Source organism: Streptopelia decaocto (assembly GCF_964273445.1).
Source record: "Streptopelia decaocto genome assembly, chromosome: 13".
NCBI lineage: Eukaryota > Metazoa > Chordata > Aves > Columbiformes > Columbidae > Streptopelia > Streptopelia decaocto.
In genome coordinates, this window is record NC_138668.1 from 10,510,004 (window position 1) to 10,530,160 (window position 20,157).

General features: G+C 47.3%; 1 protein-coding gene across 1 annotated transcript; it reads right to left on the reverse strand.

The window, feature by feature from the left end:
- Nucleotides 1-264: 264 nt before the first annotated feature.
- NAA60 (N-alpha-acetyltransferase 60, NatF catalytic subunit) lies at nt 265-20,087 on the reverse strand. The gene is made up of 8 exons (XM_082064979.1): nt 19,979-20,087; nt 11,895-12,071; nt 8,934-9,049; nt 7,388-7,517; nt 6,375-6,471; nt 3,768-4,002; nt 2,736-2,923; nt 265-2,186 (listed from the first exon to the last, which is right to left on the reverse strand). Exons 3-7 carry the CDS (start codon nt 9,041-9,043, stop codon nt 2,767-2,769), a joined length of 729 nt encoding a protein of 242 aa, XP_081921105.1. The 5' UTR covers nt 9,044-9,049; nt 11,895-12,071; nt 19,979-20,087; the 3' UTR covers nt 265-2,186; nt 2,736-2,766.
- Between the last annotated feature and the right edge of the window lie 70 nt (nt 20,088-20,157).

Below are 20,157 nucleotides of genomic sequence, written 5' to 3' on the forward strand. Positions count from 1 at the left end.
TGCTGCTGGGTTACACCAAAATGGCTCCTGCACCCAGGGGCCAAGGAGGAGCCGGCTGCGCTGCTGCAGGTGCCTGAACAGCTCCTAGGCACTGGCTGTTTGTGGGGAGTGTTTGTCTGTCCATAAAACAGGTGCTGTGGGGGAGGCATTTAGCTGCTCCCTGATCCAGCCTCTGCCCTGTACCCCTGCCTGCTCCCAGCTGGTCCCACCAGCACGAGGTGAGGTGAAGGTGCTGGAGCGGGATTCTACATAGTGACAAAGGACTCAGAAAAGAGGTTCGGTTTAATTGAAGATGTTTAGAGAGAGGCTGATAGTGGCAGCACAATGCTGTTCAATAAATAACAGGCTGTGAGGTGGGCACGTGGCTGACACCTCAGAGGACAGGGTGGCGGGAGGACACAGACCAGCCACAGCTTCCCTTGGGATGAGCTCAAGTGCTGCAGCTGTGGAGTTGGGTTGTGCAGGGGCAGGATAGAAGAGTCATGGGGAAAACATCAGTCCCAGGCAATCGGGAGAGAAAAAAAGAGAGATTCAGTCTGGTCCAGAGTAAGCAAGTGCCAAGGAAAACCAGGGGCAGGAGTTGTTAAACTCAGATAAACCAATAGATGTGTTTAAGTAAAAACTGAATAAGTGGAAAAAAAAAAAAAAACACAAAAAAACAAAAAAAACAAACCCACAACCAAAAAAAAAGCCACCACATAAAACCAAGAAGTGGTGACATGAATAAGTCTGGAAAGGGGGTGGCTGCCTGTCTCCTGCAACATTCTGGAGGCTTGAAGGTCTTGGTGTTGAATTTGAGCCAGACCTGTTCAAGCCCCCAGAACACGGGCTGTGCCAGCCCCTGCGGCTGGAGCACCTTTTGTTAAACTCCCACCTCAGGGGCTTACGGACACTGCCATGACTTCGTACAGTCAGCTGGGCTGCAAGATCTTGCCCTGCTCTCTTCTCCAAGTCTAAGCCTGCCCTGTATTGTCTCATCCCCTGCGCTACCCACGCTGGTGCAGCCTGCACGTACAGGCCATTCGCCAGCTGCAGCACAGCCCTCCTTTGCTCAAGTCCCAGTTCCAAAATGAGAGGGGAATGAGGAACATGGTGCTGAGCAGGGAAAGAGCCTCAGCCAGGGAAGGGGGATTCACCAAGGACACCAACAGGACACAGGGACACCGGCACCTCCAGCGCATGCCCAGGCTGGGTGAGCTGCACAGACTCCCACCTTAATGGCAAAGTTGGCAAACCCACCCTTCCCCCGAGGCGCAGGAGCGGCCCGGCCTGGCTGTGGCACACGGGCACACTGACGTTACCTGTGTGAGCGGAGCTGCAGCCCCAGGCTGGCAGAGCACCGGGGTCCCGCAGCCAGGCCAGGAGCGATCTGTGCAGAGCTCATCCCTAAGGATCCTGCAAGATCCAGCCCCAGTGCCACAGGACGGTGCCTGCAGGGGAGACAGGCTCTGGACCAGGCTCCACAGCAGCATCTCTACAGCCCCAGCTCCCCTCACCTGCTACGCTCCAACTTGAACAAAGGCAGAAAGATCTATACAGTATAATATATATATTTCACTATGAAATAGCAATTTCATTCCCTGCCTTCTACTCCATGCATCCTGAATTAGATACTTTTTTTTAAGTCACTCCAGAGGGCTGGTGGGGCTGGGTGGTTTCCCATGCAGCAGTTCCCCTCTCTGAAGTTACCCACAGGCAGCAGCTGACGTGGCAGGACCCAGACCTGGTCCCCGCTTCTCCTCGCCCAGCTCCCCTCTTCCCTGGCAACAAGGGCCTGACTGTATATTCTGCCAGCAGCAGACTGCCAGGGCACTTACAGCTCATTTACACGATCGGTCAGCGCAGATTCGTTAACCTCATTCATGCTGCTTTCAGTCGCCGTGGTGTGGAAGCAGCGACTGAACCCCTCTGCATCACGTGTAGCAACAGGAGCAAACCAGAGGTAAGGAAGTGGAGGGGACAGTGCAACATGCACACAGGCCGGTGACGTGAAGGGCCCTCAGCTGCTGCACAGCCGGGTGCCTCGCACGCCGGCCGGGCCTGCCCAGGCAGCACTCGCAGGCTCCCAGCCACAGGGGTAAGTTGGGGCCGTGGCCCGTCAAGTGTGAAGTTTGCCAAATCTCGGTCAACTTGTGGGACAAGAAGTCCAGTCCAGGGGCTGGGTCAGGGCCCGAGAGCCGTCATCACTGGAGTCAGCGCAGAGCCGGATGGTGCAGGAGATGGAAGGAAGACAAAGAGAGCTTTAGGGAAACCAGGTGTTAGGGGTCTCTTCAAGCATATTGGGGAGCCACTGTCCTGAAGAGCTTGTTGTCAGAGACCTGCAATGGAACTGGCAGCAAATGGGCTGTCAATTCCTGTGCTGGGACGCTGAGCTGGGGAAGAGTGAGGACTCATTCACTCTGGGTCTTGTGAGCTGGTCTAACAGAGCTGGGAAAAGTAGAGACAGCAGGAATAGGTTCCACCTGCTGTCAAGCTCTGGGCTCAAGTAAACAAGATCAGAGTTCAAATTCAAACTCCAACAGGAGTTTGGCTACCGGCCGGAGACCGGAGCACAGTGGTGCCCCAGGGATACAGGAGCTTGCCCAGCAGCAGAGCTGCGGTTTCAGCAGTCTCGCTCCGGCATGCTCTCAGCTGCACCAGGGTAGTGGCTGTGGGGCATCGCCACCATGTCACATCACCACTGTGTCACTGCTGGCCTGGGGCAGAGAAAGGAGCTTCCCCCGCCAGGTACCTACCTTTGCTTTATTTATACATCTTCCGATGCAGTCACATCGTCCGGCTATACTCAATGCCACTCTTGGCAGAAATGCCAGACCAGGGCAGGAGGCTGCAGAGAAGGCTCTGGGCTTGTCGGTATATCCTCTGGGGAATGGAACACGGGCTCAGGCTGGCTAGTGTTGATCCAATGTGCTGTAGGTAATCAGTGGTCATCAGTTAAGGACAGTGACATTTACACTGTAACTTAAGAAATAACTTAAAATACTCTGTGGACTGGCATTCCCCAAAGTGACCATATGAGACAGCAAAAACTGCTCTGCTCAGTCAGACAGACACATCTGCTCCTTGTATTAATTGCCTCCTCCTTTCTGTCAAAAGCAGGTCTGCTTTGCACCGCAAATAAAGGAAATTTGGGAACACTGGTTCCAACTTGTCTGGGAAATACCCCCCTGAGCTAGGTCCCTTTGCACTCCACAGCAAGTTCCTGTGGGGATGGCAATCTACCCACCTGCCTGGAGAGCTCAGGACTGACTCTCACACCCAGGAAAGATCAGGTTTCTTCTCCGTGATCCAACGACCTGAAATAAACTCCCACAGTCAGTTTGGGAGCAGTCTGCAGGGATCTGGGCCAGGCCAGGCCGGGGTCACAGGGGATCCTCGGCCACAGGAAACAGGACCAAGGGCTTCTCTGCCACGCCGCTGGAAAAGCCTGCACCACACAAGCCAGAGCATGCCCAGCGCTCTGGCTTAACACCAGCATTTGCTATCACTGGCATCAAACTGGCTCCGACTTAGAATTCAATGTACCATCCTACGCTGTCTCCCTGAACTGTTCCCAGGAGTCGGGGCAGCCCAGGCACAAGCAGGTCACTGTCAAATCCCTCTGACGTCATCTTCCTTCTGGCTGCAGACTGAACTCGCATCTGAGCAGGCATCAGTCCCAGATCTAGCCAGGTCACACTTTGCTGGATTGCCTTTTTTAACCTAAAACATAATGTGGTCTCTGCTTACCGCGTTCTACTACCAATCAGGCTGAAGGTAAAGGATATAAGATTGTCCAGGGTGGATGTCCACCGTTGATGTACAGGACATACGTAAAACCATCTTTGAGGACCCCTCTGATGGAATAATAATAGGGAAGATAGTGGTGCTGTTTAAAGTCTCTGTTTTCATAGAAGTTTATTGCTGTGTTGTTAGTGGTGAGGACATGCAGGTAGATGGCTTTGCAGTGATCTTGGGCAGTCGTTGATATATGGTCTTTTAAACTCTCAAGCAAGAGCGAACCTGTTGGAGGAAGAAAGAGCAGAATCACACAGCGCAGCTGCCGTCTCATGGACAGCACAAGGATTCGTCAGTCCCAGCTGAGATCTTCACCCAGCATCTAAGCAGTGATTGCTGCACATGCCTGAAGACCCCAGATCACACACAGTTCTCACAAACCCTCCTGAGGAATTCAACAGGACCACGCTACGTGGTTTTAGTGTGAATCTCCTCTCACCTATGACCATGGCTTCACACTACAGACCTTATAAAGACACAAACTTCTGATTCAATAACCACAAAGATGAGCCAGACATGAGAATCTGCCAATAATGCCCATCCCCAGACAGGCAGCTCTTGGCTTAGGGAAGGTCAGTGAGGCATTTTCAATGGTATCAGTTCCATCACATTTATGTATTTTAAAGCCATTCAAAACAGCAGAGTGCCAAAACAAGACTTCACAAGCAGGTTACTGCATTGTGTCTGCTCAACTTGAATTAGAATCTAAGAAGTGTAGGATTTTAAGATCCCTTCTGAGGAGGACAGCCATGGCATAGTGTCATTCAACCTGGATTTTCTGCAGCTACAAATCATGAGGAGAAAACAAAGAAAGGCACAGAGGATACTGCAGCCCCAAGAAACGAGATCTGGTTCACCCAAACCACCTCAACACAGCATGAAGGATCCAGCAGAACCTGCAGTGGAACTTCGTCCATCAGGTGTGGTAACAAGCTACAGAAATAGCTGAGCTAATATAAACACACTGATGAGATTCACGCTGCTGTTTCACAATCCCTTTCAGAGCCCAGACTTTCAGAAGGACCCGCAGGATTTCAGAGCAGAAGTCAACAGCACTGACTTCATGATCACTTGATGCTTAGTGGGAATTTATAAAAGCCAAACACAAAAAGACACTGAGAGAGCAGTTTGGTTTTGTTAGGAGGTATTCCACTCTTCTGTCTCACAGAAATCCAACTGCTCTCTGGTTTAAGAATAGCAGAGAACTAGAAACCAGTGCCTTTTAATGTCTGTCAGAGAAAAATCAGAGCTTTAGTACTTAAAAGTATGCCTGGGGTGAAAAGCCTTCTGCATGAAAGACTTCTGCCTCAAACACAAGTAGAAAAACTCCCAAGAGAAAGGTCTCAGAAAAAGCAGCAGCAGGCAGCAGCTTCTTTAGGTTGTCTTGCTATAGGTACAAGTCCAAAGGTTTTGAGAGGGCACAGTAACATGCTGTCTAGGTGAAACGGATATAGGGAACACCAATTCTGAAAGAAGAAAATGCGAGCAAGATGGAGCTCCAAAAAAAAAAAAAAAAAAATCAGGATTTGCAAACTGAAAGGAGATTCAAAACCACCAGAGTTTAATCAAACAGAAGACCCCTTTATCACCTTCTCTGAACATTATTCTGTGCAAGAATTTTCTTCTTTGTACAGAAAATTTACCTTCAGTAGCATTTCAATGCAAGTTTTAAATACAGTGCTCCCACTGAAGACTCTTCTGGTCATTTCTTTATGTATCCTACCAGTTTGTACCTTTCTAAACATGACCAAGATAGAAGTGAGGACCTGAAGAAGTTATACCCGTATCCTCTGAAGAGACACCAGATGTGCAGTTATACCTGTATCCTCTGAAGAGACTCCAGATGTGCAACACTGAGTCATGCTGCCAAACCTGGCCCATTTCCTTTTGCAGATCAAAGATATAGATTGTGCTTGAAATTGCACCAGAAGGGCACTTATTTGATGACAAAATACATCCTGCTCTAAATGGAGATAAGCCCTTCTCACTGCAGGATTTTGAAACGGCTGCAGACATGCTGCATGTTGCAGCAGGCGTTCAGAGCTGACTTTTACACAGACTCAATCAGGTCCGAGCTGCACTCTTTTTCCAGTTCCTTTTGTCTTTTTCTAAATGTTTGTTCCACCTGTTGAAGTTGAAATGTTAAAAACAGCTACATTTTCTGCATCAGGGACCATGCTTCTGACACCCATGAAAGAAAATCGGAAGCCAGGGAGTATACACTCCCTTTTCACCCCAGACAGGCTTCACACCCTGCTCCAGGGTGAAGTCCTGGCACTTTCAGTCAGTCTCCGCAGCAGGAGTGCAAGTTTTTGGTGTGCTCAGCTGTCCCCTGGGAACAAGACAGACAAAGCCCCATGCTCTTCAGAAACACTCGCACATTGTGTCATGCCTACACCAGTACAAACACGGCAGTGCACCTGCATTGACAGCAAGAAGGGGATGAGAGTGCATCACCTTCCCAACTGCTGGTACAAATCACCGACAAGCTTGTCTCACAAGGGTATTGTGGTGAAATGGTGCAGCTCATTCAGCCATGCCCACTAGCCACCCTTTGTGAGCAACAGCAGCAGAGTTGTCACTTAGCAGCATCTTACCTATTCCGTGTTTTCTGAACTCTTTCACCACTCCAAGGCTTAGGATGTAAGCAACTTGAGTGTCCACAGGAAAACTGGAAGCTAGGATGTCTCCATCCTGAGTAGAGACAGGACAGGTTATTTAGTAGGGTGCTGAATAAGTCCCTGGCTTTTCATTAGAGTTCCTGAAGATGTAGTTTCTGACTAACTAGCTTTGAGGTGAAGCCAGATAGCTAGAGTGAAGACAGCCATGCCACTCAATGCTCTTGGTTCCTACGAATTTTAAGATTATTCTTTAGTACTAACACTGATGGCCTTTTAGAAGTGATGCACGCTCTGCATTGCCCCCGCTTTTTTTAATCTGCCTGCCTGAGCTGTTCTCCCTACACTACCCCAGGGGTCTTTTCCCACGCTGTCTTCAGCGACCATCTCTTCTTCACCTCTCTGCTGTACCATGTTGCCTCTCCTGGCCTGCACGCTCTGCTATCCCTGAAGCCCAAACTTTCTGCAGATCACCTCTGCTCCATGTTAGAGACAGTGACCGTGTAACTGAGGGAATTTCTGCAGGAAGTCACAGGAGAGACTCGCCCAGCACAGCTATGGAAGTTCAACCCTTATGTAAAAAAGGAAGAGCTTTGTTCTCCCACAGTTATGTGTTCCCCAGTCACCAGCAATGACCAAGCACACTCAAAACAGCCAGGCAGTTAAATGGCCTGACACACAGTCACTTCTGAGTTACACCTGCATGATCAGAACTCTCAGCACAGCACATCAGGCAGTGAGTTTCCCGTCTGGCCACAGCTGCCCAGCCCCAGCAGGAAGAGACTCTGCGGTACCAGCCTGCTCAGACACACCCCACCACCCATGCTTCACCAGCTGGAAATCGGCATGTTCCCAGTTTCTTAAATTAATTCAGGATCGTTCTTGTAAGTGTCTGGATTGAGGGGAAAAACAATACCCGAAACAGGCTCCATACAAGTTACCCGTGGCAAGAGGTGGACTGTCTCACGCTGAAGCACAGTTTAGCAGCGTACCTCCTTATGCACCTTCGTCCTGCTCTTGATCTCTGCCACTATCATGCCCACGATGGAGCCTCTGTATGTGGCTGCGAGGGAAAAGAACTTCTTGTTGGAAGTGATATCTCGGTACCATGAGTCAGGGTACCTGGGAAGGAAGCAAAAACAGGAATGTTTGGGAGGACAGAGCCCACGTGAGCAGGCAGTGGCACAGCAAACGTGCCAAGATGTTGCTCAACCGGAAACAGGCAGCAACATCTTTAAATGCCAGATACTGGAACTGCAGGCCAATGTGTTCTACCCAAGACTGAGGAAGGGAAGCTGCACTGCTGAAAGGGCCATCTTCTGCAAAGACATACAGCCAAGGAGCTCAGCCACGTGTCAAAAAAACCCTCTTTCTATGCTACTAATATAGCTTATTCCAGGAAATCTGGCTTAGGAAGTTATACACATTTCCTGTCTTAACTGTTGTGTGGTACCAATGAACATCGAACAGCTGCTGTGCCCCATTTGGTAGCACAGTTTCTTTCAACTGCATCCCAGCAGCAATGCAGGCTGCTCATGTAATGGCCTGCTGCCTCGCTACGACAACCACATTTTATTTTGCATTCGTTGCCCAGAGCTCTCACTTCCATCTTTAGCAAGTTATTTTTAAATGCAAGATCCAACTGCCCTCATCTAAGAGCGTAAGGATCTCATTAATTTGATACACATGTGAAAAAATACTGCATATTGGCACAAAACCTCACATCACCAGCCTCCAGCTCTCCTCCTTCTTCTGCAACTACTAAAGAGAAACTAGTGTATGCTAATTTATTTCAAAGTAAGAGTTCAGCATGCTTTGTGTTTAAAAGAAATCTACAAATTCAAAATATTATGAATGCTTCTGTTGGTTTGTCACATTTTATACAATCTTAATTATAATCCCCTAAAATCCTCTATAAACCTCAACAAAGCTAAACAACAACAAAATCCTTGAAGTCTACAGCTACAGTTTCCCTGGATGCTTTAAGCCAGAAAGCTGTCACCGTCCCCCAGAAAAGCTCCTTATTCCCGTGCTTGTGCAGGCATAAGCATTTACCAAATGGGGGTCTGAGGAACTGACCAGCGACAGACTGAGATCAGCTTTAAGCCAGATATTTGCCAGAGTTCTGGGAGCAACAGTGATCCCAGATATTTGCCAGAGTTCTGGGAGCAACAGTGATCCAGCATACACAGGCAAGTACTGCTCGGTCTGCCCCAGGACATTCAGCAGGACGGTCCCTCAGGGAGAGTCACTCCGTGTCAGTTTGGTTCAGCTCCGAGGGTGCTTTCCCAGCACGTGCTCCAGACACAACTTTCTTTCACAAGCATAGGGATGCTATCCTTTTTCCTGGAAGCATGGTCCTTTCCCCATCTCATACACTGTCTTTCCTAAGAAGCTGATCTACCCCCTTAATTACAAAGCCCATTTTTCTGCAAAAATCTGCATACAGGAACTTTCTGACGACTTTAGAAGCCTGCAGGACACGCAGCAAAGGGCCATTAACAGGAACGCCATTCACATCCCAAACCAGTAACATACTCTATTGGGAACCAGTCGCCACAGAGCTGTTTCACTGTGTCTATGTCATCGTGGCAGAGAAGACGCAAGTTTACGTCCGTAAGCGCAGACGGGGGCACCTCCTCTGTCATTCACGCCTGCAAGAAAAGAAAGCACATTAGGAACAAAGAAGTACAGACTGTGACTCTTGGCTTCAGTCAAGCATCTGCACAAAGACAGCATTCTGTATTGATAAAGTTTTTTTGTTCTAGCAGACCAAGTCTTCAAGTGAGATGAAGCAAAACATGGCAACACTAACCCAAGAAGGAACTCAAAGCCCTGTCGCCCACAGGATAAGCACAGCTCAGTTCTCAGCCTAACCTATGCTGCTCCCTGCAAGCACAGTCTGGCCATCCTGCCTGTGAAGGAGCACATGGCACCAGCCACTTTCAAAAAGAGCTCAGGATGCTGCATAAAATAACGTTCAAACAAAACTGAACCAACAGTTTACAAAGGAAGCACTGCTACAAGAACATTTATAAATTCCTCTTACACAACCCCATCATCTCCAGTTAGGATATATGCAGAGGATTCAAATTCTTTAAAATGTTAATTTTGTTTTAACTTTCGCTGGTCAAATGAGATCTAGTTTCATTTCCTCTCATTCCTATATGCTATGACTCCACAAGGGCTGGCTTTCCAGCCCAGCAGAGAGCATTCAAATACAGAAACCCCAAGATATCCTTTTCTTTCACCATAGCACTGCCACAATCCTGCTAACCACGTACAGGACACTTACTCAGATGTACCAGAGGGAAAGAAGCAAGCAACAACTAAAGTGGTTGTAAAAGCTTCTGTAGCATACAGGCATGACCACAAAACAGATCTTGAGAGGAGGCCTTAGGCTGGACAAAGCCCCACATGAGGCACTGAGCACACAAAGCAAACGCAGCAGTCACGGGACTAGGTTCCCTTTCACGGGCCATCTGCAGCTCTCCATCCACAGCTTTGTCTCTCTCACTCCAGCCCTCCTAGTCCCAGGTCAAAGAATCAGACCAGGATGCAAAGAAAAAAAAAAAATCCAAACAACATAATTTACAAAGTTGTTTGTTTTTGGCAGCTCCAATCTGCCCCGCTGCTGGCCGAGGCAGCTGATGCCCAGTGGTGCAGCCCCAGCCCTGCCCTCCCACACCTCCTGCTCTCACCACATTCCTCGCTGAGCCATCTCGGAGTGGTGACAAGGTCACAAAGCAAGAGCAAAATTGTTCATAGGCCAGAAGTGTTTGGCAAAAATTGGGTAGCATAAGATAGGCTTCAGGGGGATTCAACAAGAGGGAAGAGTGAGCACACGCATGCTGCCAGAGCCGCTTTGGCCATGGCGAAGCTCCAAGCCAGGATACATTGTTGTGCTCATGGGCATTAAGCAGCACTCAGGTTTCCAACAGCAGTGCTCTTTCTTATACACATTATTTTTCTTGAGAATGCTCCTGTAAGGCAACATCCATCTCAGTCAATACTCTCAGCATTAATAAAGCAGAGATAAATGAAACAAAGATGACACGGGCATATTTTTGCTGATTAACAGAAGAGGCAGGGGCCTAGGAGCAGACTGAACCAGCAGCTGCTGCCAGAGAGGCAGAGCCAGCGCAGGACACATTCTTGGGAGGATTAGTTCGTGTTTATTTAACACTATATTCTCAAAGAGCTAGGCAAGCATTCTGCATTATCCTGTAGCTGAAGCCAGTCTCAAACCAGTAATCCATGGCTGTTTTGTTGAACAGGATAATTCCCTTCCCCTCAAATTCAGACAGCTGTCTCCCAGCACTGGTTGTGTTTGTAGAGACTCGCTCCATCCGCTTTGCATTATGTTGACCCAATCTGATGCTCTTGCGCATTTAAGGGAGAGTCAGGACACCCCCTTGGCACTGTGTCCTGCCACAGGGTTTCAGGAGAGCAGATCTCTGCACCTTCCTCCCTGCACAGGTGGTGCTGCCACTGGAGGAGCTGTTATGACCAACAGAGACAAAATCCCAGGCAAGTTTGGAGGACAAAAGATATGTTTGGAAACATAAAGAAATACTAAAAAAAAAAACAGTGTTAAATACAGCCACTTGACTCAATGGAACTTAAAAGGGCCTTTAGGAGTTTAGAGGTAGCACAGCTCCACTCACAGCTGCAACGCTGTCAACACCAGCTTCTGACCTTTGAGACCAAGTGGTGGTTGCTGAGAAGCACAACGCAGGCTGCAGCCACGGGCAGGGAGCTGAAGCCATTTTTGAAAACCTAAAGTGAAGCTACCTACATTCCCTCCGCACAAAGAGCCGAGTACGGGTCCTGACATACTGCTACCACCACTGCTTCCAGGTCCTGCCATGCAAGCATAGGTGCTGGTTTGAGTTCAGGTTACCTACCAGGTGCAGGGACAGGTTCTTTACTTGAACTAGATGCTTCACAACTAAGAAACATCAACTTGGGCATTTCTCAAGAGCAGGATATTTTCCTTCCCTCTTAGATCCCTCATATGAAAAAAAAAGTGAGGAAAATGTACAGAATACCATATTTCTAGAGAAACGGAGGTACTCACACAGAATCAGCACCCTTAATCCAACAGGGTGTTCAAATGCAAGCTAAAGTCTGATGCTTACGAGAATTTGGCAGGCAGCTGCTCAAAAACTTTTGAAAATCCCTCGAGCACTTCCATACCTACAAAAGCCAGGCCAAGTGGTTCGACAAGATTTCCCTTGTTTAGCACTATTAGACATGTTTTAATGAAGTTTCCACCTTGTGCTTCCCACAAAAAGGAGTTGGATTTGAGCAATAAACAATCATAAGATGCTGGTTTTATAAGTTTTTACTTGGACTTCAACCTCCATCCAGATAAGCTCACGAAAATCCCAAATAAAAAATGTATCAGCTAGCAACAAATACAATTTAATTTCCTGGCAGAATAAAAGCAAGATAATCTCAGACTAAAGCTAATGAATACTAACTAGAGTCATATACCTATATAACTTCCAGTAAGGGGTGTTTGGTCTTCAACTTTAGTGTTCACACAACAACCAACGCGAAGGACTCTTCTTCACCTGCAGAAATAAAGCTAGATGGAAGTCAGTAAAAATATTTGCTTTCCAATTTAAATCCTCATTGAAATAAATTCATCCTGATCAGAAAAAAGCAAACCTGCAGGAAAGAATAAAGAAAAACAAACACAGCAGGTCAGTGGATTTTTCTAAAGCAATCCTATGATTCAGGAAATACTGTCCCAAAAGACACATGGCCAGCCACCCTAATGTCGTGGTCACTTGCGTCATTAAATGGTTCAGACCTTTATTTACTTGAGCTGAAGATTTTCACCTTCTGGAATCCAACGCACTTTCTTCAAGCACACTGTTGATAGATTACTAAGAAGGATTATCTGCTGTCGTTCCACAGAAGGAAAAGATTAAGCGCCTCCAGACAACTACCAAGCACATACCATGCAGGGGCCAGGGCTGAGGAACTGCAGCAATGCTGAACAAGCCTGCTCTGTGAAGGCGACAGGCAAGTTGGCCCTTCCTCCAGCCGTCAACTCACAGCCCACTGCCTACGGCTGCGTGTTCCTGCCCAGCACTCCAGTGACGGACATATGCACAGTAGCTGTATTTTACTTTACATGAGCAGACCATCTGCTCAGCACAAATCCAGACAAGCAGATACTCCCTGGAAGATCTGCATGCACGCACCGGGGGCCAGAGCAGGACTTCCCTACACCCGGTACTCTCATCAGCGGTGCTGCTCCAGTGTCGCCACCAAATCCTTCTTTGTGATCTCTGTGTGGACAGTCCTCAAATCCCGGCAAGACAAGATTTCCAGGGGAAATAAAAATTTAATGCAACTTGGCATCCTCTCTCGCTTGTAAATAAATAGGATCAAACAAAGCCAGAATTTTAAGAGCTACTCAAAATGCAGGACAGGCGCATGTTAGCTGTGCCTGAGCAACACAGAACTCAAACCAGAGACAAACTCTGCTATTGTTTGGGGAGTATCACTTCCAGAGCACCAGTGGGAGTTTTCACAGCTCTAAGTCTCTCTACCTTGCACCATCTGGCACTGGGGATTGATTTACATTAAACCATTCAATCTGGACCAGCCAAAGGTCTAATTCCAACAAAGCAGTAAAGATTTCCCTTCTGCATTTCATTTTAAGCTTGCTGTATTTTTAGGTTACTGGTCTCACAGGGAATGTTCACACAGACAACCCTGTTACCAAGCACCTTTGATTTAATACAATACAATTGAGACTAGATTTGAAAATGTCATGAATTCTTTACTAGGAATCTGAAGGAGGTGCTTCTATGACTTACAGCAACATTATCAATGAAATAGGAGCCAAATTTTTAAAGATATTTAAATATTTGGCTTGATACTACTTCAAATCTGGTCAATGAATTAAAGAAAATAGACTGAAAGGACTGTTTGGGGTTTAACCCAACTTAGATCAGGTTGCTCAGGCCCACAGTCCCATGTAATGTCAGTGAGAAGCCAATCTCTTCATCCTGCCTGGGCTCAGACAAGTTCCTTTGCACCGAAAGGCACAACTGGAAAGCTGGGGTGTAAAACATGGTCTCTGCACCACACACACCTCTGCTATGCGAGCAATGCCAGCACACCTCTCTGTGCCATTTGTTACACTCTATTTAGCCCATTTAATGTTCCTGCTCCTTCTAGGAATCCCACGCAGCGTCATTTAGGACAAGCAACGTGCAAACTCCCAAAGATGTGGTTCTCCTAATTCCTGGTATGTTACGCGAACTGACACAGCTTGGAATTCAGTCATGAGCAGAACAGTGATTGTTTCACCACCATTCTAGTACCATTCATCACATCCCATCGGAGTGCTGCCCAAAACTGCATTAGCAGACGCAGGTGTTGGGAGCAAGCAAGACACTTAAAGGGAAATCTAGGACAAAACAACTGATCCTTGGTCTGAGAATAATGTAAGAATATGGCTAGAAATAGGCTCTAATGCTAAATTATGGCATTTCACAATAGTCCATGACACCTTTTGATCCAGGCGTGACGTTTTTCTGTCATTTCTACCAGAACCACCAATACTGAACCGCAGAGCCCCTCGCAGACCCCTGGTCACTCAGGGACATGCACAAGCTCAAGACTTTGAGGTCCTTATTATTTAAACTCCTTCAGTAGCGGCTTCCTTCTGTGCACAGAACTGCCCTCCTCAACCAGCTCCCCTGCACCATCTCCTGCAGATACGCTGTCAGTCCAGCCTGGCCATGCGGATCCTGTTTGCCTCCAAAGCAAACCCTGAGAACCACCGAGCTTCTCTCGGGGACATTACTCTAGAGAAAGGAGTTTGTCAGTGCCTGGACTTTCCAGTAAATCCATCCAGGGCAGCATGCCCGATCAGCACACCCCATAGTGGAGGAAAGCAAAAAACAGTGAGCTTGGGGAAGAATGTATTGTAAAGAAAGCTGAACGTATGTCAACATCAGGGAGACTGGAGCGTAACCTTGGGTTTAGAAAATACAGCTGCAGCAGTGAATTGTCAGGTTCTCTGAGACAATGAACAAAGAATAATGTCTTCCTGAGCTAGCCAGACCAGCATGGGGGAAGCATATACATAGCTGAGCCCCAAGTATAAAAACTAGACAACTAATAAAGTAAACTTTGAAGAAAGCAAAGCACTAGAGCTTGCTTCAATCTGCATATTCCTTCTCAGTGACTGCAGCTGCACTGTGACAGCATATAGCGACCAGGAATGGGCATCACATTTGTATTTGGATTCAACTGTACACTGCAACTGCTGCATTATGCTTGTCTTGCGATTTCAGTATGCTGCTGTATCACCCTGCTAAATCAAAATCCCATGTAACACCAAATACACCAAACCAGTAAACTTTGTATTTAACCCTCCTTGTGTGGAATACCCAAAAGAGCCTGGCCAGCGCACACTGGACTCAGAGAGCCAGGAAGGCAGCACTGTCACACACAGCATGGGCATTCAGCCCTCCTCCCAAAGGCTCGCTCCACACTCCTCAGCCAATTTTTCCTCAGCTCTGAAATTCTGAAAACATCATTCTAAGAAATGCATTTGTGCCTTGTCTCCAGCTCTGCACTTCATCTTCTGTTATGCCCAGATGTAGTTGTGCACATCACAGGACTACAAGCCTGAAAGCCAAAAACACAGAATCACAGTAATTAACACTCTGGCCTCCTGCCATGAAGGATAAGGAATTGAAACAGACCCCAATAGGGTATTAAGAAACGAGGGCAAAACATAGTTCTACCTGCACAGCAAGGAGCCATTATTTATTTGAAATGAAAGCACTTACTGTTAGTGAAATCCTTTTGTACTTGTATCCCTGATCCTCTGCACACTTCAAGTTTGACTTGTCAGCCTTCCAGCAGCAGAAACGTTAACCGTTTTGCACGCGAGTCCCTTTCTGGGCTGTTCTTTTACCCTACAGCTCTAGATCCATTACTGAAGCTGTAGATTTCACAGGAGCTAGTACGCGAATAAAGTGTGTCTAAAGCATACTGCAAAAGGCACTGCTTCCTGCTGCCCCAGATACAGCAATTCCTCCAGGGAATGGCAAACAAAAGTCTCTAAGAGGGTTTTGTTTTTAAATCTTTTCTTGTTACGATGTGGAAGAGAAAATCTGCTTTGTGACAGTACTGCTGCGGGGAGCTAAAACTGAAGGGTCACAATAGCAGCACATTTACAACACGAAGCTCACTAGAGGAGAGGTCTAATACCTTCCAAATGCCAAACGCGGCAAGTTTCCAATAGGCAGCTGCTCCTGCAGGAAACAAAAAACAACCCCGAACAACTCATCATACATGCAGGCCCGCTGCCATTTCCGAATCAGAATAAACAGCTACACAGAAAATGTATGTAGTGACTAAAAAAAAACCCAACAAAACAGCCAGAAATTAAGCCTAGAGTAATATAAACATGGGTAGCAGGGAATTCAAGCCTGCCTCCATTTCCTAGACACTGTCCTCATTACTGAGCAGCAACACACAGCTGTCAATAAAACCCAGTCCCTCTGCCTACATCATTATATGAGACACTAACAAGTAACTTTTTAGAGGCTATTGCAAACAAGGTGCTTTAAAAAAATAAAACAACAAACAACAACAACAAAACCCCAACCAAACAAAAAGCCACCAAACAAACGTGAAAAGAACATTCCTTCCCTAGCTGGCAGACAAATGCACCAAACTCGTACCTCTCCAAGATATGGAATTTAAAATTTGAGCCAACGTGGCTCCTTTTCCTTTTCTTTCCCAATGGTGTTTTCCAGCATGAGACACACAGGTTCAACTCAAAACCACCACTGCGACTGCTTTAAACTAGTAACATTTAAATGGATTCTGGCATAGGTGTCTGCTCTTACATCCACAATAAGAAGTTGAAAAGGAGAAATGAAAAACTTAATTAAAACCCAACACTGGGAAACTGAGCAGCTCCCATTCCTACCTTTCTACGAGGAGGCAAGTGTGGGTGGGGACACATAGTGTGAGACATGAAGCTCTAAGTCTTTTTGCAACACCTTGCACTGAAGCCATCAGACACGCTGTGACTGATTAAAAACCCAGGAAGACAGGAGTGATCCTGCTCTAATGACATTTGTAGATAGCATTTAACTTTGAAGTTTGTAGAAGAGATGCTTAGATAAGACAGAACTTTCTCTGCTTTTAAACCGAACAGCTTAGCTCAATTGTTTCTTTAAAATCATCTTAACATCAGAGGAACAAAGGATCAACAGCCACCTGGCACCACATCACTGAAGGGAATTCCTGTCCATGACCCACAGGAAGGTGGAGCCCCTGGGACTTCTGAATCAACAGGGAATCACAGGGAGGTCTCTAGGCTGGAACCTGTGATTCCTCAGGGATTTACAACAGCACTGTCATCGAGAGTCAGCCTTTGCAACCACAGTTTCACCTGCTATTGCTCACTCCATAAATGATGCTGGGAGAGGCCAGGGTGGGGGGCAGAGAGGTGGAAAACAGCCAGGAAGAGAGATGATGGCTTCTTGGGTGGCAGGACCAGTTCACACCAGACGATGGACTAAGATACCAGCACCAACTCACTGACTGACTCAGCAGACTGTACTGGCCCAACACCTACATTCATATAACAACACTCCTGCCCCCCCAAAAACACTCCACAAAGAAAAAAACAACCACACATTCAAATAAAGATCATCCTTACTGGAAAAGAAATAACAGCAGTCATGGAAGAAGTACCGGACTTCATTAACAAAAATAAATACACCCACTATGTTAAAGGCTCTTTGAGCTCTCAACTACAAAAGACCGTTTTTCTGAATTCCACTGGCGTTCCCACAGTGTTTCATGACATGTGAGGCCAGCCCAGATCCCAGCTTTAGGAAAAGAAAGGAATACTAAGAATGCCACAGATTTTTAAGAGGGAATTCACAGGACAGCCACTTACCAATTGCTCAGACATGTTAAGTCAACATGCTTTAAATACATCAAGCAACCAACTGCAAGAAACAACAGAAGCAGCTACTTTAAAGAACAAAACGATGCATTAGAACCATGCTTACTACCGTATGTTTCTTTATTTGCTACCAGGCATATAAATACTAATTAAAGCAGCAGTTTACATGACATAACAAAACTATTTTTTAAGCTGCAAGACTAAAACCATCTACTCGAAAAGCCAGGTGCCAGGCAGTGCCCATTGCTGCTGATGGCGTGAGGCTGCTCTACATCATCTTGTAAATGAAGACTTCACACTAATTGCAACAGGTTGGGAGACAGCCACCAGCCTTTTTTAAAAGAACCTGACTTATGAGAAATCTACTAGTTTATTCATACAGGCAATTATTTATTTTAAAAAAGATACCATGCACTAGCAGTCCCAAAAAGATACCAGAAATGTCCCTCGTAAAGGCTTTTGAGGAAACTAAGCTGGACTAAGGAGAGTCTCTGGCAGATTAAAAGAAAGGAAGCAAATCTAGGCTGAAATCCATAGTAAAAGGAGATTCCAGCTACAATCCATTCAACAGATTCATGAAAAACAGACAGAAGAAGAGATTAATAGATACACAACAAATATTGATGATCCTTTGGGGTAGGGCAGAGATTTCCAGGACAGTAAAATCTAAAGCTGTTCACAGCTGCAGAAAGCTCTCACGATGCCAAAAGACTAATACAATAGCAAGTGAAGTCCGTAAGTCAGTAGATAAAAAAGGAACATAGGTTGGAAACAGGCAAACATTTCTAGTTTGTGTTAAACACTGCAAGGAGAAAAAATGCACACTCTCACAGTAAGTTCCCTGAGAACATTGATTTGCTGCTCAGCAGCAGCCAAATAAAATACTGGGAATTATCAGAGCAAACAGAGAGGGAGAAACACACGTCTAGACAGCCTTTGGCCTGAGCTACTGTGCTGCTCCTTATGTCACAGATGTTTAACGCCTGTATATATCTGTCAATAAAAGGCCAGACACTCAGCCACATCCACACAGTTCTCAAGAGCAGAGGGGCTGCAACGAACAGCCACGGCTCAGAGGAGCTCACCACGGCCATCCAGCGTGGACTGGCTGATATCAGGTGGCTCTGCAGCATACGACGAGAGGATAAACTACAATACAGAGCAGGCTAACGAAGTTCAAACTCAATGTCATATCACAGGAGATTATAATGATTTGATGCCTGTAATCAAGAGCAAATGTCTGAGGTTCATGGCTGGACACAGAAACCCTGGTGGCGAGGACACCAGCTCTAGTCACTCAGACAGGACATAGACAGAAGCAGAGCTTTCAGCATGTGGCTTCAGCACTCTCCAAAACAGAGATGCTATTTTCACCATAGAGATAGTGTCAGTATAACCCACCGCTGTGCAGCCCAAGGAATTGGGCACGGCAGCTGGAACACCTCTGGCAAAGCCAACTGCCACCATGGCCAGCAGGCAGCACCGTGCCACGAAACCTTTGGGACAACAGTTAAAGCTCAGTTTGATCCGCTGCAATTCAAACCTCAATAAACACGCTGCAAAAATATTCAGCTGTTGTCCCACTTAGATACGAAGTCATGCATTTGCTTTCTCTCCCCCAAAGCTCTACAGGCTGGTTCAAACGGACATAACTCTTATTTAGGGCAAAATACAGAAAAAATTAAGCTGCCGTGGTGTGTACTAGGGTCGAGCCAGCCAGGGCAGTTTGCAGCCACTACCCGGACTGTCAGGAAACAGAGCAACAGGGAGAGCCAGGGCAGCTCCTGTGCAAGGGACAGAGCTGGACCCAGTCACGCATGAGATATTCCCGGCCCTCAAAAGGGAAATTCTGCTACAGAGGAAAAGGAAATACAGACACACCAGGCCCCTGCGCGGCCTAGGAGCGGGGGGCCGGGGTTGCCATGGCGACCCGGGCCTAGGCCCGACCCGGACGCAGGTCCCCATGGCAACCCCGGTCCCCCGCTCCGCGGCGGAGGCCCCCACCGCGCTTCCCCGCTCACCTGGGAGGGGCGGCGGGCGCGCCGCGGGCGGGCGGGGCGGCTCGGCTCAGCGCATACCGGGCGGCGGAGGCGGGCGAGCGGCCGGCGGGACCGGCGGGCACTTCCTTTCCACGGACACGGCGCAGCAAGGCCTGTCCCCATTGGCTGTCTGCCGGCACGTGACCCGCGCAAGCGCAAAAGGGAAATCCCGCTCCCTTGGGGGCCACGTGGGCAACGCCGGGCAGACTCCAGGCAGGAGGCGCAGCGCGAAATCGAAGATGCTAATTAAGGGGGTATTTTAATTAGCGGTGCTTCCTTGAGCACAGACGCTTAGGAAACAGGACGCAGGTTGGGCACACACCTCTCCCGCAGTTTTCCCCAGTCCTACACCGCAAGAGGCACCAGGGTGGCCTGTCATACAGGCAGGGCTCAATGAAGTGATGACTCTAATCCTGAAATTCTAAGTTTTTAAGGGTTTTTGCTATAATTAGAAGTTGAAGCTCTATGAAGTGAACTGAGATAGGATATTTTACTTGGAAGGGACCTAAACCAATCACCTAGTCCAAGTGCCTGACCATTTCAGGGCTGACCAAAAGTCAAAGCATATTATTTACCTTCCCTTTCCCGAGAATGGCAGTTTCCTTTCCAGGTGTTTCATTTAAATCAGACTTTCACAGCTTCCAGTTAATCTGTCCCATTTTTGTAGCCCATGTGCAATCCGGTAACTACAGCCACCACATCTCCAGAGTCCGATGAGGACAACAGCAGCAGAGGTCTTTGTAATAAAGTCACT